Here is a 25004-nt window from a genome sequence, read left to right as displayed (position 1 = left end):
ATTCAGGTCCTACTGACTTCAGGACTGCCACTTTGCCATAAAACTGCCCCCTCCCCCACTAGATTTCTGCACAATAGAAATGGAAGTTCTGATAAAGCTGGAGACCCAAGAATTATCATCCACCCCTCAACCCAAGCCATCAGTCTGTTAGCTACTGGACAAATCCACCACTTTAATGTCTTCAGAGAACATGGTAGGGGAAGGGAATGAATGGATAGGGTGGAGAGAGAGGAAGACTGTCCACCAAGGGGCCCCTGTTGGGAAGGATCTCCAGTAACTTGGGAGCCAATCCCTGGAGTATCCAGGAAGTGCTACAGTATGAGGATGCTCAGACGGTCACAGTGACAAGAAGGGGGGCTTTAGCTGCCAGGGGAGGGAGTCACCACCTTGTAGGAGGGCTGAGGGAAGAAGCAGAGGGAGTGAGGGGGAAGAGAGAGCTTACCCCCAAGTAGAAGTGTGAGACGTGAGGGGAGATTGAGGAGGGAACCCAGGGGTTCGGACAATCCCTTGCTACCTCCTAGAGCCCTCCCTGTCACCACTGAGGGGACGGCAGAGGGGACTCCTCAGGGGTAATTCTTGATGTCACAGAGTTCAGTATTCTGCTTTGTCCTGAGGAAGGGCAAGAGAGGCGGTGGGAAGGAGGGGCACATAGAAGACCCCTCAGCCCGCTTCTGCCCAACCTTACCTCCCAGACAGAAAGGGAAAGGAAAGGGCTGGGGGGATATGGCTCCCATTGAACAAGGGGTAAACTGAGGCACCGATTGGTTTCCTAAGGGGTCTCGATGACTCCACGGCCCCATGCCTACCGGTTGCCCGACTCGCCCATCTCAAGATCAAAGAGAGGCATGAGTCCGTCCACTACAGGGGAGCAGCCTCCGCTGGAGACCTCGGGAAGTCTGATGCCCGTGGCCCCGAGCCACAGCCGGTAGGGGCAAGCGCCCCGGTGCACCCCTTGGCGTGGTATGAGCATGGGGCAGGGAGGTCAATGGGGTCAGTGAAGAAAGGAGGGGCCTCGCTCCCCCCTGCTCCCCCCTCCTCCCCCGGCGTCTTTCTCCAGGCTGGCTCAGTGCCAGCCCAGGGCCCGGCCTCAGTTGTAGAAGACCTCGTCCTCTGAGAGGGAGCTGCTGTCCACATAGCGGAGGGAGCTGTGCAGCTGGGACCGGGACTCCGCCTGGGCTTCGGGGCCTCCTCGCAGCAGCAGCCGCTGCTTGTCGGGGCTGGGAGGCCACGGGCCCGCGGCGGACGCCTCCTCCGGGGAGTCCCAGCTCTCGGCGGGAGGACCAGGGGCCGGGAGAGAGGAGGAGAGGGAGGAGGAGAAGGCCTGGAGGCTGCCGTCCAGCAAAGGCCCATTGCGGAGGTTGTCCTGCAGGTAGAGGCTCCCGAAGTCTGGAAGCGGAGGAAAGGAGGTTAGCACGAGACCCTCCTCTATTCTCTCGGGATTCCTCCCCTCCAGCAAAGACCCATGGCGGGTAGAGGCTCCCAAGATTTGGGAGCCGAGCAAAGGAGGTTAGCACCGGACCCTCCCTATCCTCTCCGGATCCCTCCTCCAACCTTTCCCCTTGTGTCGGGTGTGGGTCTGGACAAATCACATGACCTCTTTGGTCCTCAGTTTCCTTACCTGTCAAATAGATGAGATGGCCCCTAAAGTTTCCCATGTCCTTCACAAGGCACGCTTCAGGCACACTACCCTACTGCATTATCCTCCTTTCCTCCGGCTCGCTCTCTTTCGGACACTCTCTCCTACTCAATATCTTTCAGGACGCTTGTCCTCCTAGGAGCCTCCCCTCAGGTGTCGGGGCTCTCAACTGCCTCAGTATACATTGTATTCTATACCCTTAGGCTGATGCTGAATTCACTCCCGCGCAGCATGAGCTCTTAGAGAGCTGGGAACCGCACGTTTGCCTTTGTCCTTGAGGCTAAAATGTCTGAAATCTCTTCCCCGGGAGTGTTGTGAGGAGAGAACCGGCGTGGGATGCAGATACACGCCACACGCATCACAGGGGAGCCAGAGCAACCCCTCACCTTCAGGGCTGGAGGCAGAGCTCTGGGAGCCGCACCCAGGCCGGAAGACGGGGCTCCTCACACCTGCGGTGGGTTCTCTCTCTAGCAAACGCCCTGTGACCCAGAGTTAGGAGGGGTTCAGCCCTAAAACTCAGAATCCAACAAAGCGAAGCTTGACTGAAGCCAACTGATGATTAAGGAATGACCTGATATAGAAAGGCGGTCATGTCTGGGCTAAGCTTGGAAGGAAATGAGGGACGTGAAATGGGCACGTCAGGGACGGGGAACCAGTGCAAAGGTCGGAGGTGAGAGCAGGAGGTGTTCTCCGTCTACGTAAGGATGCCGCAACTCTAGCGACCGCTTTAGTGGTCCGTGGCTCTAAGAGAAAGTGATCTTCACCACGATTGCCTCAGCTTCAGGATGCAGTAAAACTGGACGCCGCGAATCTAAACTGAAGGTTTCGCCGGTGATTCAGCATTACAAGCAAAACTAAGGCTTTTAGAACAGCCTGGGGAAGGAGCCGGCGGTGACTGGACCCATTGGGAAATTTTCAGTGTGAAAACTGACACCTCAGAGATCCCCATCCCCCACCAAACGCAATGGTTGTGGATTTCCAGGCTTAAGAAAGTGCTGGGGAAAGTGTTAATGATTCAGATCAGACCGAACAAGATTTGCATATTCCTCTCCCTCCTTCCGGCCTCCTCCCTCCCCCTCCACCCCGTCTGGTTTTTAAACTTTTCCCAGCACACACCTGGAGCACAATCTATCTCTCTGGAGTTCGTCAGGACATGAAATCATCACCTTTTATTATTAATCATAGTCGGAGAGTACTAAGCATTTATGTAGCACCAACTGTGTGCCAGGCTCTTTGCGTAAGCACTTGTACAAGCATCTCATTTGAACCTCACAACCATCTCGGGAGGTAGATGCTATTATTAGTGCTCCGCCCCAATTTTACAGTTGAGGAAACTGAGGCAGAGATGAAGTGACTTGTCCAGAGTCACACAGATATTAAGTGTCTGAGGCTAGATTTGAACTCATTTCCCGCTTCCAGAGCCAGTGCTCTGTGCACTATGGCCACCACTTAGCGGTTCATATAATAATAAATTGGTATTCTGGGAATTAAGGCACCACATAGCAAGTAATATAAGAATAAACTGATTGTGCATTATGACACCACCTAGCGGGTAATATAATAATAAACTGGTATTCTGTGTATTATGGTACCCACTTAGCAGATAGTATAATAATAAACTGGTACCATAATAATGTTAGGCTTTGCAAAAGGCTTTTCAGAAATGATTTTCTTTGAGCCTGGATGAGATCAGTTTGGTTGAGCCAATGAGTACATGAAGAAGAATATATAAGGGGGCAGGAAAGAGAGGCTTTGGCCAGGCTCTTTCCACTGACCTAACCTTGCTCTTTAGCGTCCATTCTGGCTGGCCAGTGGGATGGAGCATCATTCTGGGTCAGTGGAAAATCCCAAGTCTCAAAGCACTTTCCATGACATGTTCCCATGCTCCCGCCCTCCCTTTCTTCGCTTCCTCTCTTCCCTCTCCTGATCCCGACCAGCCCCTGTCCTCCTGTCCTCCCCGCGGAGGGGAAAGGATGCTCCGGTCCTTGCTTGTGGCCCCTTGGCTCCCGATGACCGGGCATCCCGGTGGCTCTTTCTCCCAATACCGCTCCCTGCTCCATTGTCACCGATGGCTCCCTCATCCATTCACTAAGGGGCCCTGAGGGGAACAGCACAGAGCAATAGGACCGAGGACACGTAGAGAGCGCTTTAAAACAAATCCTTGTCAATGATCTCATCCTATAATCATCTTCAGCCGTCCCTCCCCCGGTGCCTGGTGGGGCATGGAGGTGACCTGGGCTCTCCAAAGCTTTGCCGGTGGCCTGTGGGGCTTGGCAGAGCTGAGCAAGTTGGCACCGTGTCAGATGTGGGAGAGTCCACTCAGCTCCGAGATACTGAGGGCTGGCCACGGGGGGAGGGGGACGCTTCTTTTTTTTTAGACCCAGTGACTCATGAAGACTGTCTACCAAGGCAGGGGGTTGCAGGGAAAGGGTTGTTTTAATCTGGGAAGCAGACCCTGATAAAATCACAGGTCCTTCGGGAGAATACAATCACTGGACATTTGTAAAAAAAAAAAAAAAAAAAAAAAAAAATTTAATGCTATCACCTGTTTTTAAGGGGAGTGGACAGAACGCCCAACCCATCCTGGAGTCAGGAAAATCCAACCTCAGGCATTTACTAACGGAGTGATCCTGGGCAAGTCACTTAACCCTGTTTGCCTCAGTTTCCTCATCTTTCAAATGAACTGGAGAAAGAAATGGCAAACCCATTCAGTGTCTCTGCCAAGGAAACTGAAACAAATGTACCATAAAAGCAAAATCTCTCCGTTACAAAATTATTCCTTAGAAGTTGATACATATTTTGTTTTTAACTTGTCTGTATATATGTTGTTTCCCCCCTCCAGCAGAATAGGAGGGCAGAGACAGTTTCCTTTTTGTTTATGTACCTGGCACACAGAAGGCACTTATATATTCATCTTGAATTTAATTAAATTATTCATCTCCTTCTCTTCTTTTGCTCTCCCCACTCCCACCCAGGAGAACATACCCTGTAGGGGGATGACATCCTGGGGACTCTCTCCATGGCACATCTCTTCATCTTCTATCGAGGACCAGGCACTCAGTGTGGCCTCGGTAATGGCAAACTGCTCAGCAACACCTGTATTGAGAAGGAGGGACCGGGGCTGGAGTTGGTGACAGACTCTACCTGCAATGGAGCTGCAATGCGTAGGTTCAGAGGAAGGAAACAGCCAGGACAACCGCCTCTTTAGGGCCTTTCCAATGCCTATCAATAATCCAACCCCCATCTGGTTTCCACCCAATGCTCAAATAATTCCCACCTAACAATCCTATGTCTACCTTTTGGTTCACCCAATGACTTTATCCCAATTCAATGATCCTACTCCAATGGTCCAATAATCCAGTGCCCACCTAGGAATCCTATATATGCCCTAGGGTCCACTCAATGACTTTATCCCAATTTAATGATTCAGTGCTCAGTAAAAATTCTACTCCAACCACCCAACAGTCCTAATCACCCTGTGCCCACACAATGATCTTATACCCTTATAATAGTCCAAGGCTCACCTAATGATATTATACTAATCCCCATCCCCCAATAATACTACACACATCTAGTGGCCTAGTGCTCATCCTATGGGTGCCAATCCAATAGCCATACAATGACGTACTGCCCACCCAATGATCTGATGTCCAGCCAATGGCCTTGCACCACTTAGTAACAATTATGTAAAGTTTATAAAGCACTTGTTTCCCAACAATCCTATTAAGTTAGTAGCTTAATTATTATTTCCTTTTGGTTGATGAGGAAACTGAGGCTCATTAAAGCAAAATATCTTATTTAAGATCAAAGCAGATGAGAGATGGTTAGGATTTGAATGCAGGTCTTTTGATGTTCTCCACTGTTCTTTCACTCCAATCTCTTTTGGATGTCATCTCAGGTTCCATGGGGTCATTATTTGGGTACCAGTCTTCACTTAAGTTGTTTTTTGTCCCTTAGCTTCGCCACTTCCCCCCCAACCCTCTGGTCCCACTGACCTGCAGCAAATCGGGCCTCCCGAAGCTCATCAGGAAGGTAGCTGTAATGTTCCTCCTCTGCTGGCGATGGGTCCCAGCCCGACTGCTGGGCGCTCCAGCCTTTCCACTCGATCAGGTGGGCTACCCGGCCCCGAGCCATGGCTGTGGGCTTTGTGATGTGGTCCTTGATGCTCTGCACCACACCTGGGCATGGGAAGAAGCTGAGCTATTCCTATTTGCTCCCATTCCCAACCGTGTACCATAACCACTCAACCAAGGATCACAGATCTGGAGTTGCAAGGATCCCAGAGCCCCTCATTTAGCAAATGAGAGAACGGAGGTTCAGGGACAGGAGGTGATTTGCCCAAAATTATACCCAAGTAGGATGTACCAGAGGGGAATTTGAACTCAGATCCTCTAGTATCAGAACCAAGATTCTTGCTCCCATAATGCAATATTCCTTGTACTTCCATCAAAAATTCAAAAATGTTGCCTATTGTATACTAGGCCACATAGACAAAAAGAATTTCTGGCTTAACGTTCTTACTACCATTTACTTAAGATCGGCAAGTCACGTAAATAGCTAGAGTGTAAAAGAAAACTGAGACATCCACTGGAGCCCTACTGGGATCTGGTTAGTTCCTGCTCTGCCTGTTTACAAATTTACAGCTCGAAATATCAGCTGCGGCTCTGGTGTTAACTGGCTAGTACCATGTGTGATGTGATGAAAACCTTTCCCTTCTAACATGTTCTTTTAAGTGTCAATCATCCTCTTCTCTTATTTACTCCGAAATCCCACTGTCCCCATCTTGCTGCTGTAACCCAAGTCCACGTAAGGCTGTTGCTCATATCTCACTGATTTTTGTAGAGAGAGTTTGCGCTCTGTGCATAATAAACTGGTTTTTCCCATAGTTCTGCGTTCTTGATTGGCAACGGTACCAATGGATTCTCGGGTACTTTATTGCTCTTAGGAAACAACCAATTCTTTCTGTAGGAATTCCTAGGCTTAGAACTAGAAGGGACTTTAGTAATCATTGGTATTTTATAGATTTTATAGATATTTTATATTTTATATCTATTTTATAGAAGGAGAAAATGAGATCCACACTGGGATAAAATGATTTGCTCAAGACTACACAGGTAGGACATAATAAGGCCAGTATTTTAGTCCTGTTCCTCCCTCCAGGGTCCTTTCTACCACCTCATATTCCCTCTTGGAGGACAGAAAGATTGCTGATGGTGAAGGTGATTGGGAAAGGCTCCCTGGAGGAAGCAGAGCTTACAGAGCCTTGAAGGTTGAAGAGAGAAAGGGTAATAATGGAGAAAGCATTCCAGGCAGAGGAAACAGCAGGAGTAAAGAATAGAGGCAGGAATAAGCCTGGGAGGGAAGCCTGTCTCTGGGGCCCTCTAGCACATATCCCGCGTTCTGTCCAGTCTAGCTCTTCTTTCTCCAACAGGCATAATGTGGTTCATTCCTACCTCCCTGTCTTTGCCCCTGCATGAAGTGTCCATGTTCTTTTTTTCTGTTCTCCTTTAAAAATAGAATCTTTTATTTTTGTATTTTTGGTGAGTCAGTTGGGGTTAAGTGTCCAGAGTCACACAGCTAGTATTAAGTACCTATATCTGGATTTGAACTCAGTTCCTCCTGAAGCTAGAGTTCTATCCACTGCACTAAATATATAATATTTGAGGTCTACCCCTCTTAGCTCAGTTCCTGGCACATGGTAAGCATTTGATAGATTACTGTTGGCTTTATTCTTGGAGGGCTCAAATCTTCTAAGGTACTGGTCCCTGGGAGAGGCAGGTGCAGACAAAGTTCTGTAAGAGCCGTCCCAAAGGTGGGGCAACTGGGACTTTGGCCTAGGGCACCAAAATTTAGAGAATGCTGGAAAAAAATTAAGCTTAATACTTAGCTTAGCTTTATCCCGGGGCAACTGAAACAATTGCATTTAGCGCATAGCCAGAAAGAATAATCAGGTAAAATAAGACATTGTCTGCCTGTGGCAGAGAAATTCTTCTCTAGCTCAGTCCCACCCTGTTAGCCTTCCCTGATCGCTTAGCAGGCATCTGTCTCCCTCAGCAGGGTGAGTCTTTAAAACTCCGTTTTGTGCCATCTGTCCTAGGTGCTGATGTCAAGCCGTAAGGCTGCTCTGGGCCTGTACGTACCCACCAGGGAGGAGGTGGCTAGGGCGGCCACATTGTAGTTACTGGAGCAGGTCTTGGTCTCAGATAGGAAGCCATTGGGTGTCCGGAAGCATTTCTAAAGGGAGAAGAGAAAGGGAGGATCAATGGATAACCCCCCTCCCAGTCCTATAATACCCTTCCCGCTCCTATGCCAGTCTCAGAGTCTGGGCCAGGGCCATGGAAGGAGAAACCTGGAAGGGGACAGCCCGGGCTTGATGAATCAAGGTCCCTCCTTGTCCAACTTTTCCCCCAGGACCCAGCAGGGTGGAAGCATGCTAAGGGACCGGGCATGGAGTAAGGGTTTAGTGGGGGGAAGATCAGGCAAGTGAACAGACCTGCCAGGGATCCCAACAGAAATCCATTTGTTTTTCCTAAAATGAAATGAAAAAAGAGATTCAGGAAGATGTAGTTTCTAAAAGAGCAATCAGGCAACTCAAATCCCACCTTCTAAAAGAAACTTTCTCCAGGTCCTTCTGGCTCCTGGTGCCTTTCCCTTTCACATTCTCTCTCTGTCTCTGTCTCTGTCTGTCTGTCTCTCTGTCTCTGTCTGTCTCTCTCTCTCTCTTTCTCTCTCTTGCTCTCTGTCTCTCTCTCTTTCTGTCTCTATCTCTCTTGCTCTTGCGCTCTCTCTCTCTCGTTCTCTCTGTGTGTCTCTCTTGCTCTCTCTCTCTCTCTCTCTCTCTTGCTCTCTGTCTCTCTCTCTCTGTCTCTCTGTCTCTCTTTCTGTCTCTCTCACTCTTGCTCTTGCTCTCTCTCTCTCTTTCTCTCTCTCTCTTTCTCTTTCTCTTTTTCTCTCTCCCTCCTTCTCTCTCTCTCTCTCTCTTTTTCTCTTTAGCGCTCTCTCTCTCTCTCTCTCTCTCTCTCTCTCTCTCTCTCTCTCTTGCTCTTGCTCTCTGTTTCTCTCTCTCTGTCTCTCTTTCTGTCTCTCTCACTCTTGCTCTTGCTCTCTCTCTCTCTTCTCTCTCTCTCTTCTCTCTCTCTCTCTCTCTCCTCTCTCTCTCTCTCTTCTCTCTCTCTCTTTCTGTTTCTCTCTTTCTCTCTGTCTCTGTCTCGCTGTCTCTTTCTTTCTGTCTCTCACTCTGACTCTGTCTCTATCTCTCTCTCTCCTTTCTGTATCTGTCTCTCTCTCTCTGTCTCTTCCCCCCCCCCAATGTGTACTATTTAAATATTGTCTCCTTCATCGGAGTGCAAGATATGTTCTTGTATTTCTTTGTATCCCTAGAACTAAGCACATAGTAGGAGCTTAATCAGTGCTTATTGACTAGTTATACCAAGTAAGTTCATCAGGAAGTATGATCCATCAGTATTCCTGGAAGGAAGTGAAGGGCCCAATAACCCTCTCATCTACCCAGGGATCTGGCCTGGCTGCCCCTTAGCAGGTGGAAAATAAATATAGGATTGCTGGATGCCTCGATTCAAGGGCCCAGCTAATTGGGAAATTGCTACTTCAATATATATATCCATAGATCTCAATGTGAAAGGACCTCAGATGTCATTTGGTCCAGCCCCCCCCTCAGTCCCCCATTTTACAGATGAGCAAACTGAAGCTGGGGAGGAATTGAGTGTCTTGTTTAAAGTCACGTGAGCAATAACAGTTGTCAATATTTTTACATTGTTTTAAGGTTTTTACATATATTTTCTCTTTTAAGCTTCACAACAGCCTGGAATATTGGTGCAGTCACCTCTCTTTTTCAGGTGAAGTAACTGAGGTTCAGAGAAAGGAACCGACCTTCCCAGGATTACACAGCTAATGAATATCTAAGAGAGGATCTGAATTCAGGAAGCAAGAACAAGGACACAATCTCTGCTCCTCTGAACTCAAATCCAGCACATTCTCCAAGATACCACGCCAAGAACTTGTCCAGACCCTTCATTTTATGGATAAGGATACTGGTGTCCATAGCAAGCCCATAGAGGGGTCCCCAGAAACACCACAGATGTAGGGAGTCTGAAAGTGCTGCAGAATCATCAAGGAGGGTCCCAAGCCTAGCGGCGTCCCCTTTAGGGTAGGGATAGAGGTCCAGGTGTAGCCTGAGGGTGTGGGCAAGTTGGGGTGGAGAAATATGGAGTGCCATTTACCTTACTGGTGACATAGTCCGGAGCAGCAGCAGGAAAGCAGCCGGAGGAGAGGTCCGGGGCTGGGCAATCTATGTCCCTGGGCAGAGGGCAGTCTTTGTGGGCACTTGTGAACAGTTCTGGAGAAAGAAAGAGCGTGAGTTAAAGGAAAGGGTTGAGATGGAGAAAGGGAGCCTCAGTTAGGAAGGGAAGGAATGGTTGTTGTTATTCAGTCCTGTCCAACTTTACGTGACCCCATTTGAGGTTTTCTTGGCAAAGATATAGGAGTGGGTTGCCATTTCCTTCTCTAGGTCATTTTACAGGTGAGGAAACTGAGCTCAGAAGGTTAAGTGACTAGCTAACAAGTGTCTGAAGCAGGATTTGCCTTGGAAGGGGTCAGGATAAAGGCAGTCAATGGTGCTGTCTGAATTCTGCATCTGCTTTCCTGCTTCCAGGGTTCTGTTCTCAGGGAATATCCTAGGTTTGACTCTGCCCTTTAGTCCCTTTGCTTGAAAGCAGCCTAATTGGGATTGGCCAATTCAAGGAGGCCTGACCCTCTCAAAGCAGCTCCATCCGAGAGAGCTGCACGGACTCCTGCAATGGGCAAGGCTCCTCCACCATTACAGAGCCTTCCTCCTTCCCCCAGCTAGAACAGGCGAGCCTGCTTCAACAGCCTTCATAAATACTCGTCCAATCTCTTCTTTTTAATTTTTTAAAATTTGAATGTTTTTTCCATCCAATCTCAAAGACATCCGGTGTATCGGTCTCAAAGACATTTGCACCAAAATTTTTGGTTCCTAAAACCAATGGATGACTATTATCCTTTGAAAGTGAGAAAGTCATGGGTTTTAAGCCTGGGTTCAAGAGTTAGCAGTTCTTGTAACTTTCTCAGGCATATAAGGAGATTTAAACTCCTAAATTTAGATTTACAATCCAATGTTTTTATTAAACCCACAGCTCCCAGTCCGTTCCACTTTAGGGAATCTTTCAATGACAGGCAATGTTTCCCAACTTTATCAGGCTAAAATCTGCCTCCTGGCAACATAGACCCATTTGCTCCCAGTTCTGCCAGTTGGGACTAAGAAGGAAAAAACAAATCCTTCCTCTTCATGACAACATTTCAAATTATTTTAGAATCTTCTCTTCTCCAGGATAAATAACCCCAAACCCTTTAATCAGTCTTGGCTTGGGGCAATCTCTCTTCTTTTTCCTAACCCAGAGATTCTCTCTGAATGGATGCTCTCCTTGCCAATGTCCTCCCTACAATTTTGAATCTAGATTAGAGAATAACAGCCCAGACTGGTCTGCCCAGGGGACAGAACAAAGCCATGTCCTCCATCATTCTGGACATGGAGCTTCTATTCATTCAACCCAAGATCACGACAGCTTTGGGGCCGTTGGCTCTTCTGGGGACGATGAGAAGGGAAGGGCCTCTGAGAAACCGAGGAACAGGAAGATAGGACGGATCTAGTTTGCCCTCCTACTGTTCAAGGAGGGAGGAAGACCACAAGGGGCAGAGAGAGCTTTCATCGTGAGTGACCCTGCCTTCCCCAGGCAGTGACGGGCACAGATACTCAGTTGGGAGAAGGGGAGGGAGGTTCCTTACAGGGACACAATCCGGACTCTAGCTGTCTCTCCTCTCCCAACAGTGAATCTAGATGTGCTGGGGTGGAGCCCACCCCGTTGGGCCAAATTTTCCCCAAATTCATTAAATCTGGAGGCATTAAGGAGATGGGAGTTGACGGCTTCCGAGAGGTAGCGGCCCCTGCGTTTAAGAGGTCAGATGCAACCTAGAAGCTGTGGTTTTTAGGGAAGGAAACAAGTACTTATTAAACATCAACTGTGTAGGTACCATATACTATGCCTTTAAGTGCTCTACAAGTCTAGTTCATGGAATCTCCATTGGGGAGGGGGAATGTGTGGTGTGGAGGAGGGTTACAGGAGACCCGACGTCTGGGTGCTCACTTTTCCTCCTATGATCTTCATTTCTTCTTCTATAAAATGAAGAGGTTGTCCAGCTTAGGAAAGGGGCTTAGTCACCCAGAACATTTACAGAGGATGATATCGCAGTCCAGAGAGACAACGACTTGTCCAAGAACACACAGGTTACAGCAAGTGGTGGAACGGGGTTCAAATCCTCCCTCCAACAGCCTCTAAATCAGGCATTCTTCTCTAAGGACCCTCCCAGCTCTGACCTCCTGGTTCTAAGGCCCTCTCAGCTCTGACATCCTGGGTTCTAAGGGCCCTCCCAGCTCTGACATCCTGGGTTCTAAGCGCCCTCTCAGCTCTGACATCCTGTGTTCTAAGGCCCTCCCAGCTCTGACCTCCTGGGTTCTAAGGGCCCTCTCAGCTCTGATATCTCGGGTTCTAAAGCTCCCTCCCAGCTCTGACCTCCTGGGTTCTAAGGGCCCTCCCAGCTCTGATATCTCGGGTTCTAAAGCTCCCTCCCAGCTCTGACCTCCTGGGTTCTAAGGGCCTCCCAGCTCTGACTTCCTATGTATTTAGCACTCGATGTCCTAACAGCCCTCCAGGCTCTGATATTTTATGACCTCACTTTCACAGACACTAAACTCTAAAGATGAATAAGAATATTGATGAGCCCTCCACACATCTCCTGAAAGATGTTAAAAATCTCTTACGCACCCTCTTTTGTGGGGCCCTGCCTGGTCCTGTGATAACTCCTATGCTGCCTCCTCAAGACAGGGAGAAACAAAATGAAAGTATCAGAGGAGTCACTGGGATTGGCTCCATTTTATTGTTGGAAAAACTGAGGCTCCAAGAGGAGTGACTTGCCCCCACTGCCAGTTGCAGCAGAATGGGGAACCAGGTCTTCTACCTTGGGGCCCAGTGCTCCCTCCTTCCTCCCAGGGCTCCTTCCACCAGGCTCCGGGCTCCGTCCCTCCCCAGTCTGGCTTCTCCAGTGTCTCCTCTCCAGGGTCCAAGCCCACAGCTGGTTGCCTCCTGCCTCCCTCTCCCTCTCAGGACTTGGGCTCTGGTGATGTCACCCGTGGTTGCCATAGAGACATCAGGTAATGAAGCGGCCCTGGGAGGAGCCACAGGCTCCTCCTTCCCCAGCTGGGACCAAGCCGACCACGTCACTGGCCATTGGAAAAACACAGCCGGAGAGGGACGAAGAAATGGGCCCCGAGCTACCCTCCTACGTAGCTCAGGGCCCCCTCCCCCAGCACGGGCCTGGTCTGTCCCATAGGAAGTCAGCCCTGAGGGGCCCGGATCTCCAGAAGCATCTCCCCATCCTCTCCTTAGTCAACCGCAGGCTTGAGAATAAAAGCGATTTTAGGCTCCTTTTGCTGATGAGGACCCTGAGACCCAGAGCAGGAAAATGGCTTGGGCAAGGTCACTCCTGTAGTTAGTAGCAGACTGGGATTTGAACTCAGTACCTCTGAGCGACCCAGCAGATCCAGATATGACTCCTGCTTTATCCTTGATTCTGAGGTCAAAGCCTCATTCTTCCCTCTGCTCCTTGCCTTTCTTTGTATCCCCAGCACTTAGTAAGGTGCTGACACATAGTAGGTACTTCACTGACTCAAGTCCGAATGAAAGACTCTCTTTCCTTTCCTCAAAAAAAAAAGGCGGGGGGCAGAATTAAAACTGGTTTGCTTCCTGGGCACTTAGAAGTCACCTCTTCCATCTTCCTGCATCCAAGTGGCCAGTTCTTTCCAGATTCTCCGGTGTTTTCCAGTTAAACTGGAAGTCACAAGAGGCCATTTCTTTTCTCAGCCCATTTGTTGCAGGATGGAATGCCCCTTGACCAGAGGAAGTTCCTTCTTGTGTCTGGCCGCTCACTTTCTTGCTGTGTATCTTCCCTAAAACCTTCCTCTGGTGATTTCAGCCCCACTTTTCTTCTCGAAAGGTGGGGAAATGGACAGTCACTGGTCACCTCCCTCCAGATAATATTCATATAATCTACAGTATAACATGTTCCTGACTCAATTCCTTGGGGCATCTCAGTTCCATAAAGGACCCCCCCCCATCCTTTCCTCTAGTCAACTAGACCTTAGAACTAAAAATAATTCTGGCACACAAAACATTCACGTTTGAAGGGACCAGCTTGCCCAGCCTTTTGATTTTAGTCACGAGATAGCTGAAGTACAGCAAGGTTTTCCCCAAGGTCACACTCTGAAAATTTAAGTCAACAATCTATCACATGCAAGGCAACAGTCGGAGAAATGCTGAGAAAATGCTCAGCAGAATTTGAACTCAGCTCTTTGGTCTCCCTTCCCCTACCTCTATTTTCTGTTTCCACCAAGAAGTTCGGCGTCATTCACGCCCTCTTATCTTGATAATTCTAACAGGTCCTAGGACATCAATCCTATGAAAGGAGAGCTACACTTCTGCTTCTGTAGAAGGACTGTTCCTTTCTACGGAGAAATCCTATTTGCTTGATTCTCAAACCGTTAGGGCGATATATTCCTTCAGGACCAATTCAACGATGACCTCAAAGTTAGTTCTATATTTGACTGACTGCTTCAGTATTCTCTTAAATCAGTTTTTTCCCCTCGTGTATAGTTTTTAAAAACTGAAATATGTTCAAGTAACTTGGGTGCAAACCAATAAAATCAAGGAAAATCTTAAAGTTCAATTCTATTACTCCTGAAACTGCTTGCTATCAAAAAGGTTGCAGAGGCCATATTGCTCCACTGATCTGTTCGGACACTTTTCCTTGGTGAGAATAATGTGCAGTACACAGGCGTGAAGAATATAAATTGAATTACCAACAATATTCCCACGTCTGCTCTTTTTGCCTCGTTGCTCAGTCTGGTTAAGTATCGACTTCTGTACTGGTGAATAGTGACATTTAATTGTGGAAAAGTGTCATAGCCAATTTATTCACAAAATAACAAGAATTCTCTAGCTTTTACACTTCAAAAAAAAAAAAAAGATGGGGACTGTTAGCTTTTCTACTAAGTACTTGAGTCACTTTGCTGTCTCTTAGATCTCAGTCTCCCTTTCTGTACAATGGGGCCGAGTTCTGCTCTCCTCTTCCGCCAGCCCTCAAATGAGAGGGAGAGGATGTTGCCTCCTCCCTCTGCCTGGTGAGTCACCGCCACAGGTGCAGAGACCCAGCCTGGCGTGGCGGCTTGGCTGAGAACAGGCTGGCTGTTACCAATCTTCCCTAGCCCTCGAGAAGAGATATTTATAGAGTGATTGTGCAGTTCCTATTCCCTTGGCTCGGTTTTCAGCGGCAGCAGACACCCTTCCCTCCATTTCCCCTCCCTTAAGACCCCCTCCTCTCTAAATCCATTAGGGTTATAGAACAAGAAGAGATTCAGATTCAAATTTGGCTTCAGACAGTGACGAGCTATATGACCTTAAACAAATTATCCGACTTTTCTGAGCCTCAGTTTTTCATCTCTACAATGGGGATAATGAGTCCTCTTTAGCAATGACTCCCACCTCATTGCTGTGAGGTTCAAATGAGAAGTCTGTCTGAGATGTGTGAAAACCTTCAAAGTGCTAAAGAAACATCAGATATTAATATATTAACACCAGCTATTTCTATAACCCATTCTGGGGCAGGTAGGTAGTACTTTGGCTACCAGGTACATTGGTAGCAGGACTGGATTCAGGAGGATCTGAGTTCAAATTTAGCCTCAGATATGTGTTAGCTGCATGACCCTGGGCAAGTCACATAACCCCATTTACCTCAGTTCCTCATTTGTAAAATGGGGATGTTGGAGAAAGAAATGACAAACTACTCTAGTGTCTTTCTCAAGAAAATCCCATGGACAATGACCCTCACCTCCTTCAGAATACTGCTCTGCATGATAAATATATATATTTTACACATGTTTAACTATATTGGATTGCTTGCTCTCTAGAGGAAGAGGATGGGGGGAAGAGAGGAAGAAAAATTTGTATTTTTTTTGCAAGGTTTTGCAAGGGTGAAGATTGAAAACTATCTTTGCAGATATTTTGAAAATAAAAAGCGATAGTTAACAACAACAACAAAACAAAACAAAATAAAATAAAATACTGCTTTAAAGTCATCTCCTTCTTGAGCCCACCTTATCAACTTAAGCTCCTCATATCAAGTCTTCAGAATTCAGTTTGTATTATCAGAATTGAGCTTAATTCGCTGCTTTATAAATGTTCTCATTGACATTTCCTAGTGTGTATATGCTATGCACAGCTCAGTTTAGAAGCTCCCTAAGGTCAAAAACTGAGTTTTTCCTATCTAATAAGAAGTCTTCAATGGCAGGGATAGGCTTCCTCATCAGTCTGGGGCTCCTCTAGGGAAAGAGATGGGAAAAGCCAGACTCTGAAGTCTAGAGGCCCCTTCTCAAGATGAGAGGAACTCTGTAGAAAGATGGGTGACTGGGTCTTATTTGTAATTTGCTCTGGGATTAAAACCTCCCTCCATGCTCATTGGGAAAACCAGCTCCACTTTGGATGAGTTGACATGGAGAAGGAAGGGAGGTTCAGCTTCCTGGGTGGAAGGGGAGGAAAAAACACAGGTAGCTCAGTTTTCCATAGGCTACTTTAATGAAAATCTGCAGCTAATTTGCACCATTACTGGACTACATTTCTGCAAGGTCAGCCACCATACACTTAGATAAATACCACCGAGCCACTTAGAAAGGACCATAGAATCTCCAAGTCAGGAAAAAAAATTCTTAGAACATAGAATATCAGCACTGGGAGGGGCCTTAGAACCCAGGATGTCAGAGCTGAGAGGACCCTTAGAACAGAGAATGTCAGAGCTGGGAGGGCCCTTAGAACCCAGGAGGTCAGAGCTGGGAGGGCCCTTAGAACCCGGGAGTTCAGAGCTGGGAGGGCCCTTAGAACCTGGGATGTCACGGCTGGGAGGGCCCTTAGAGCATCCCTTAGAAGATCAGAAGAGCATCCTTGGGATGGACTCTAGAACATAGAATTTCAGAGGTGGAAGGGACCTTAGTGTCTCTAATTTTACAGATGGAGAAACAGCTGAAGTGGATGGACTGGAGCTCAGATCTCTGGTTTTAAGAATCTGAACTAAGGTTGGAAATGTATTCTGGGTTGAAATAGCTTCATTAAGTTTAAGCAAGAGGAAAATGACGGTAAGGAGAAAGAGGAAAGAAGTGACTTTTGCTAAATGGACACAGTGTGTGTGCATGACTTAGGTTGAGATAGAATAATTTTAGCTTATTTAAGAGAATTATCCATTCTTGGATGCTTTGGAAGCACCTCTGGGCTTCAAACTCCTCAGATCTATGGTCACTTAATCAGGTCACCTCAGGAGCTCTCCTCATTGGTACTTTTTCAGCTTGCAAGTACTTCCTTTTCCCAAGTAATCAATAATTCAGATTTGTCACAGATTCAGATCGGCTTGCCTGCCATCCCCAATTCTCTGTCCTCAACTACTTCTAATTAGGGATTAGTGAAGAGTTATATGGGACTTCAATTCCCTAAAGTGAGGGGCTTGACCTAGATGAGGGATCAGCAAAATTATAGGCTGCAGGTTAAACCCAAACCAGCCTATTTTAGGATGGTCAGGAGCGAAGAATGATTTTTTACATCTTAAAACAAAGTTTTATTATCTTAAAAAATATAAAACATTTTGAATTTATATATGTATATTGTATCTTAAAATGTAAAAATATTCCTAACTCCTTGCGAGGAACAAAAACAGTTAGTGGGCAGGATTTGGCTCCCATGCAGTAATTTGGGGGATCTCTAGGCTAGAAAATCTCTAAGGGCCCTCCCAGCTCTGTGTTCTAAATCCCTCCCAGCTCTGACATCCCGAGTTCTAAGGACTCTTCCTGCTCTGACATTTTGAATTCTAAGGACCCTCAGCTCTGACATTTTGTGTTCTAAGGGCCCTCTCAGCTCTGACATTTTGTGTTCTAAGGGTCCTTCCAGTTCTGACATCCTGGGTTCTAAGGGCCCTTCCAGTTCTGACATCCTAGGTTCTAAGGCCCTCCCAGCTCTGACATTCTAGGTTCTAAGGCCCTTTCCAACTCTAGCATTCTATATTCTAAAGTCTCTTCCATTTCTGATATTTTAAGGTCCCTTTCAATTTTGACATTTTGGATTCTAAGGGACTTTTTTTTTTTTAAGCTCTATTAGTGTGTGTTCTGAGGCATTTTCCAGCCCTTAAGCTCTCTATCCTAGGACCTGCCAGCTCTGACATTCCATGATCTAAGTTCTGTCCCATCACTAGCATTCAGTGTTAATCAGTCTGAATCAAAATGTTGTACTGTCTAACATGTTCTGAGACTACACGTTATTTTTCAATTACTGGGGATCTATTTGCTACGGGTTATTTGGATTGTCTGTGTCATCTGCCCCCTCTCACATGGTTGTCGAAACTGTTTTTGGATACACCCCTCAATACTTTAAGCATTCATCAGCGTACACAGCAAGAAAATTGGAAAGCCATCTCTGCTTTTTCAGCCACCCTCAGCCTGTCGTAGTCAAATAGACACAATCTCATATCTGTCACACTTGGATACCCTTAGTCTGTCACAGACCCAAACTAAGATGGATCACTTCCCATAGGCCCAGCCAATACCTGGCACACCTGGTCAGTTCTAACCTGTCACAATAATAGACACACTTTATAATAGTCACACTTTAAGTCTGTCTGTCCCAGTCAGACCGAGATCTTTATACCCTTAGTCCATCACACTAAAACACAATTTGGTAGTAGGGGGATTGGGGGGGACACAAAGGGGAGGGAGGTAGCAACTGGCTTTGATTTTGTGTTTAGGATGGGGTGTAAGAGTGGATAGTTTCTCTAGAACTTCAGCTGCCCCAGGAGAGCTCTGAGAAAGAGGGCCAACTGTAAACCGAGGCTGGACTACAAAATTTCCAGGGTTGGGTGGGTCCTGGACCAGATGGGAAATCAGAATGGGTAAAAAGACTTGTGGAAGAGTCAAAATTTGAACTCAAGACCTTTGGCTCCCAATCTAGCACTCAGAGGCAGTAAATGAATCATTAGCTTACTAGGCATCTAGTTGTCTGCCAATGAGTGAGGCTGTTAGTAAAGATCCTTCAGTTGTCATTGAGGGTGTCAGTTGTCTGTCAATTGTTAGGGAGGGGACCTTTCAGTCCATTGTTGCTAATGGACTTGTCAGTTATTGGGTTTGCCACCAGAGCTGTCCCTATGGCTTAGTGCATACCCATCATTAAGGAAAAACAACATATTTCAAAGCTTGACATGTGCTTTGCATTCATTTCATTTAAGCCTCTCAACAGTTCTGTGAAGAAGATAAGGGCAAGTATTATTAACCTCATTGTACCCATGAGGAAACTAAGACAGTGAAATTTAAATGACTTGCCTAAGATCACACTGTCAAAATTAAGATTCAAGCAGGCTTCACTGCTCTTAAACAAGACACCCTCCAGGCTGTTTATCCTTCCCTCAGTGACCTCCTTTGCCTTCCCATTACTCTTGGTGTTCACAGTAACCAGATTTTGCTGAGAAGATCAAGGGGCAAGAGAGCGTCATATCTCTCCGGGAGGGTTCTGGGGGTGGGGGGCTGTTCAGCCATGATCGGGCTCTTCTCTCAAGCCTGCTGTGAAATGCAGCCCTGCACCAGGTGCCTTTGGGTGCCACCTGTATCTGTCATCTCACGGTAGTCAAAGCTTTTCCCAAGCAGAGATCTGTTCCCCTTGTACCCATAAGTAGGATAGGAGTGGGGGTTGGGGAGGGTATGATAGTTTAGGAAGCTGGTCCTAAGAAACTAGCCCAGTGATGTGGTTACCCTGGAAACCTTGCTTCAAAGGGGAAGGGGAGGGGAGGGAAAGGAAAGGAAAGGAATGAGAAGGGAAAGGAATGGAAGGGTGGGAAGAAAAGGGAATAAGGCAAGGAAAGGAAGGACCTGGAAGGGAGAAAGAAAAAATGGAAAAGAGGAAAGAGAAAGAACTGGATGGAAGGGGGGAAAGTGAAGGGAATGGAAAAGGAAGTGGAAGAGAAAGAAAAGGGAAAGAGGGAAGAGGAAGAGAAAGAAAGGGAAGGGAAGGAAAGAAAAAGAAGGGAGAGAAAGGAAAAGGAGAGAGAGGAGGAGGGTCACTTAGGAAGCTGGAGAAGCTTCTGTGTTGAACAATGATGATGACAACGAGCCAACTAATAACACTTTACTGAATGACAACCCGAGCATTAGACTAGCTGATCTGCTCTGACTGAATGGTACATGATTGATTGATAACTGACTAATCTGATGACTGGTTCAACTGACTGATGTTCAGGACTGAAAAGCACAGGAAATGGGGGCGGGGTGGGCACAGAGGGAGCATCACTTGAAGACTCGTAGAGGCTGAGAGGACCTTTGGAGGTCATTTCAGCCATCTCGCTGCCTCTGTGGAGAGCTCCACTTCTCTTTCCTCAGCCAGGGCTCTCTTTGAGCTTTTAAGGAAGAATCCCTTTTTCTTTCTCCCACCCTCACATTCTGGAGGCTGTATCCAGAAAACAAGCCCCTGATTCCTTTGAACATCAGATTAAATCCCCATGCCTTTATGGAATAACAAATCCCCCTCCCTCCATCCCTTAATCTTGCCTCATCTCCCCTTTTTATCCTGGGTTCACAGAAGGCCATGGAAGCTTCTATTAAAAATGGTTTTGGGGAAAGATCTGCTTTTGTTTTTTTAAACAGAAGCAAGGGAGCTTTTAGGAAATTAAACCAAGGACTTCAGGTGGGTAGGGAGAAGGGGAGCTGCCTTCTTTCTGACAACAGGAGGTCTAGGCAGGAATGGGATGAGAGACCTCTGCTGAACCTTTACCTTTCCAGGTGGGACTGAGGAAAGGAATCAGACCCTTGGGAAAATCTGGGGAGGATGGATCAAAAAGGGCAGGAGGGGGTTCCGGAGAAGGTGCTGAGCCAGAATCCACAATGACTATCTTAACTGGACCTCGTGCCAGGCAGAAGGTGGCAGCCACCCCTGGCTCTCCTCCATAGCTCAGAGGGAGGGCTGGAGCACAAGAAGCTTTTCAGACTTGCAAGACTCCACTCCCAGGAAAGGGATCAGTTCAGGGGCTGGGGTTGGGGGCTGGAGGCCGACGAGTGTGTGAATGTGTGTGTACGCGCGCGCCCGTGAGCGCGTGTGTATGTCTGCAGGTGGGGGGGGGGGCAGAAGGGAAGGTGGTTTTTAAAAGGATGGGGGTGGGGAGAACAAGCTTCCCAGAGGCAGGGGACTAACCCCTAGTCCTGCCGCCAGTTTCGGTCCCCGGGGTCCGATCACAGAAGGGAGGGGGTGACCTCAGCTTTCTCCTCCGAGATCGCCCGCTGCGTCGGGCACTATGCCAGCCTCCCTGGAGCCCTCCCATTGCCTAGGGCGCCGAGCCCCGGGGGGCCCCGTACTCGAGGGATCTGCAGCTCAGAGGCTGGACGGTTGCTCCCAGGGGGGAGTCGAGGATTAGTCACCTGGAAATCTCCATTGAGGAGGGGGGCGTCCTGACGCTCTTGGGGGCAGTGCCCCCGTGCCCAGTGGCCCGAGATAAACAAGTCCCTGTCCTTGTGTGGGAGAGAGAGAGGAAGCTGGACCCTAAGGAGACGGGTTTTCGCTCACGATCCCCTCCCCTATTCTCCAAGGTCTCTTCGAACCCCAGCCCTCCGGTCTCCGATCGTCCTTACCTCGGGAGACGCAGGAGCCCATCACGGGCCGAGCGGCGAGCGGCCGTCCTCCTTCCCTACGGGGCAGGGCTGGCCGCTCATGTCTCCCCGGCCGGGCAGCGCCACTCCGCCGCCACCGCGGCCCCAGCTCGGGGTGGCCCCGCGGCGCGAGCAATGGGGCCAGGCTCAGGCGCACGCCCCTCGGGCCCGGGCTGGGCGCGCCCCCCGCCCGCGCCCCGACCCCCTCGGTGCTCTCTGAGGCTCCCAGGGGCCCCGCTGAAGTTTGCGGCCGAAGGCCCGGGCTAGGGGCGCGAGAGCTGCGCGGGAGCCAAGGGATGGACGCCGAGGAGTAGCGGCGATGCTAGCGGCGGCGGCGGCGGGAGGCTGAGGGCGCGGAGAGGGGCCGGCGCCTCTGGTTCCTGCCAGGCAGGAAGCCTCGGAGGATTCGCCCGCTGTGGCCACGTCCCCTCCTCCCTCTCTCAGCGCTGTGTCCCTCTCCGCAGCTCTAACCCCGCTCCCCTCTCCGCTCTGCGCCCCTCTCTACTGTGCCCCTCCCTGCTCTGCCCCTGTCCGCTCTGCGCCCCTGTCCGCTCTGCGCCCCTGTCCGCTCTGCGCCCCTCTCCTCTGTGCCCTCTCCGCTCTGCTTCGCTCCCGACTCTGGCTCAGTCTCCGCTCTCGCTCTCCCCTCCCTCTCTCTGTCTCACTTCTCTCTCTTCTTTTTGCAGCTCTCTCTGAATTCCTCCTCTTTTGCTTGCACCGCGGGTGGGGTTGGATAGCCCTTGGGAGACCAGGGCGAAGCCTTGAGGACTCCCTGGAGGAGAAAGCTAGGGCCCCGCCCCTGCTTAGCTTGCTCCCAGCGGCGATGGAGGAGGAAGAAGAGGAGAAGAAGGAGGAGGAGGAGGAGGAGGAGGAGGAGGGCCGAACTCCTCTGCACCTGTTGATAGGGCTGGGAAGGTCTGGAACTGGGGAGTCCACAAGGATGGACCACCTTTCATCCAGGAACTGGGTGGGGGTTGGGACTTTAGGGGCTCGGGCACTCCTTGCCCTTAGGAATGAGTTTCCTCTGACTGGAATGATCTCCCATCCTCCTATCCACCTGTAGACGTTCTACCCTCTCTTTAAAATCCAGTCTGAAGGTCACCTCTTCCAAGCAGCTTTCTCAACCCTGCTAGCTAAAAAGTCTCTTTTTATGGCGTCTTTCCTAGTTAATTCACGTTCTATTTACCGGGACTATATTTATCTATTCCTGCACTAAAGTGCTGCCCTGGTACCTCGTCCTGGTGCGGAGAGACCCCGGGCTATCCAAGGCCATCTATGTCTGCCGAATTTATGGTCTGACAAGTCCCATAAAGCTTCAAAGGCTTTGAGAGTAAGTCAGCCTCCGGGTTAGCTAAGGACCGTCACTCGTCCCCTGATGTATTTTTCATGGGATGCAACTCTCCAACATTATGGAAGGGTCGAAATATGTACTAATGGAGAGGATCCTCCCCCTGAAGAAATTACCGAGCCACAAAAGTTTGAAGTATTTTTCTCTCGTCGTTTGTGAATTTCTCCAAGGTGCTCCTCCAGTGTCTAATAGAGTGCCTGGCCTACAGTAGGTGCTTAATAAATGTATGTTGAGTAGAACTGAGTAGGCGATGTAGTCACTAAGTAAAAAGAATAACGCATGGGAGTCAAACAATCTGGGTTCAAATTCTAGTGGCTCTTTACAGCTTCAAACTGGGGTTTCTTCAATATCCTCTTCTCTAACCTAGGGCCTCAACAAAATATGCCCTGGAAATCTCAGTTTGGTTACCTGCTGCTGCTGCTGCTGCTGCTGCTGCAGCAAGATACCTCACTGTTGGTGTTGCTGCTCAAGTCTGTACTTTCTCTCTCTCTCTCTCTCTCTCTCTCTCTCTCCTCTCTCTCTCTCTCTCTCTCTCTCTCTCTCTTCTTGTTTATTTATTTATTTATTTTTTTTGGCAAGGCAATTGGAGTTAAGTGGCTTGATCAAGGTCACACGGCTAGGAAGTGTTAAGTGTGTGAGGTCTAATTTGCAGGTTCTATTCTGCTCCTGATTCCAAGACTGGTGTTCTATCCATTGTGCCATCTAGTTGTCCCTATGCTTCTCAAGAAATTTATCAGAATGGAAATGGATATCTTCCACAAAGAGAAGATCTAATTCAGTTCCAATTGATCAATGTTGGACAGAATCAGCTACACCCAGAGAAGGAACACTGGGAAATGAGTGTAAACTGTTTGCATTTTTGTTTTTCTTCTGGGGTTATTTTTGCCTTCTGAATCCAATTCTCCCTGTGCAACAAGAGAACTGTTCGGTTCTGCACACATATATTGTATCTAGGATATACTGTCACATATTTAACATGTAAAGGACTGCTTGCCATCTGGGGGAGGGGGTGGAGGGAGGAAGGGGGAAAATCGGAACAGAAGTGAGTGCAAGGGACAATGCTGTAAAAAATTACCCTGGCATGGGTTCTGTCAATAAAAAGTTATATATATATAGAGAGAGAAATTGATTAGAATTCTTGGGGAAGGGTTCCTATAGCATTTATAAAGCCTTTACCCAATCATTTTAAAATTTATTTAATTCTTTAATTAAGCTGAAGCTTGGTAGGCATCTGGCTACCTAGTAAGGGAAGCAACACAAGTATCTTTCTAGTTTGCAGATTAGATAATAAGGTTCAGGGAAGGCAAGAGTTGCCCATTAGAATTAAGAGGGATGGGGAACAACTCTCTGTAGAAGACAGGACATCTGGGTGATGTAGCAGATAGGGTACCAAACCTGAAGTCAGGAAGCCTCATCTCCCTGAGTTCAAATTCAGCCTTGGACACTTAGTAACTGTGTGACTGTGGGCAGTTAAGTTCACTCTTTGTCTCAGTTTCCTCATCTGTAAAATGAGCATGAGAAGGAAATGGCCAACCAGTCTAATATCTCTGCCAAGAAAACTCCAAACAAATTGTACGTGACTGAAATAGTGGAACAATAATAACACGAAGCTAATAAGTGGCAGTCAGAGACACCTTCTTCTCTAAAATCCTCACTCCTGTGGCTATTAAATGGAAACTTGCTGATGGGGACCAGAACAGGGACGGTTAACATCTCATCGGAGTCTAGGCTGGAGTGGCGCACAAAAGCTGCTTAGTTCAAGCTCTTCCTTTGACAAACAAGAAAGCAGACCCAGGGAAGTGGCTAGGCCAGAGGCACAGAAGGAGTAAAGAACAGAGCTGCTATTTTGAACCCAGGTCCTTTGATTTCCTGATCTTTCCTGAATTGAGATCAATTAATTTCACAAATGCAACAAAGATAGTCCACAGTGTTTGTACTAACCGATATAATTTCAGATGTAGAAAGGGTCTTTGGAGCACAGAATGTCAGAATTGGATGAGCCTTTAGAACAGAGGATGTCAGAGCTGGGAGGGGCTTTAGAACTCAGAGTATAAGAACTGGAAGGGCCTTTAGAACAGAGAATGTCAGAGCCGGGAGGGGCTTTAGAACTCAGAGTGTAAGAGTTGAAAGGTCCCTTAGAACAGAGAATGTCAGAGGTGGGAAGATCCTTAGAACACAAAATGTAAGAATTGAGAGGGTTCTTAGAACACAGATGA

At 48.1% G+C, this 25004-nt stretch overlaps 1 protein-coding gene across 1 annotated transcript; it reads right to left on the bottom strand.

The window, feature by feature from the left end:
- Window positions 1-155: 155 nt before the first annotated feature.
- Window positions 156-22244, bottom strand: FAM131C (family with sequence similarity 131 member C). The gene is made up of 7 exons (XM_051988493.1): window positions 21423-22244; window positions 9874-9989; window positions 8130-8165; window positions 7777-7870; window positions 5632-5814; window positions 4622-4732; window positions 156-1386 (listed from the first exon to the last, which is right to left on the bottom strand). The coding sequence occupies exons 1-7, from the start codon at window positions 21442-21444 to the stop codon at window positions 1088-1090; spliced, it is 861 nt and encodes a 286-aa protein (XP_051844453.1). The 5' UTR covers window positions 21445-22244; the 3' UTR covers window positions 156-1087.
- Window positions 22245-25004: the final 2760 nt, after the last annotated feature.

Source organism: Antechinus flavipes, chromosome 3, assembly GCF_016432865.1.
Source record: "Antechinus flavipes isolate AdamAnt ecotype Samford, QLD, Australia chromosome 3, AdamAnt_v2, whole genome shotgun sequence".
Taxonomy (NCBI): Eukaryota; Metazoa; Chordata; class Mammalia; order Dasyuromorphia; family Dasyuridae; genus Antechinus; species Antechinus flavipes.
The sequence above is the reverse complement of the archived record's forward strand: the minus strand, read 5'-3'. Positions and strand labels throughout refer to the sequence as shown.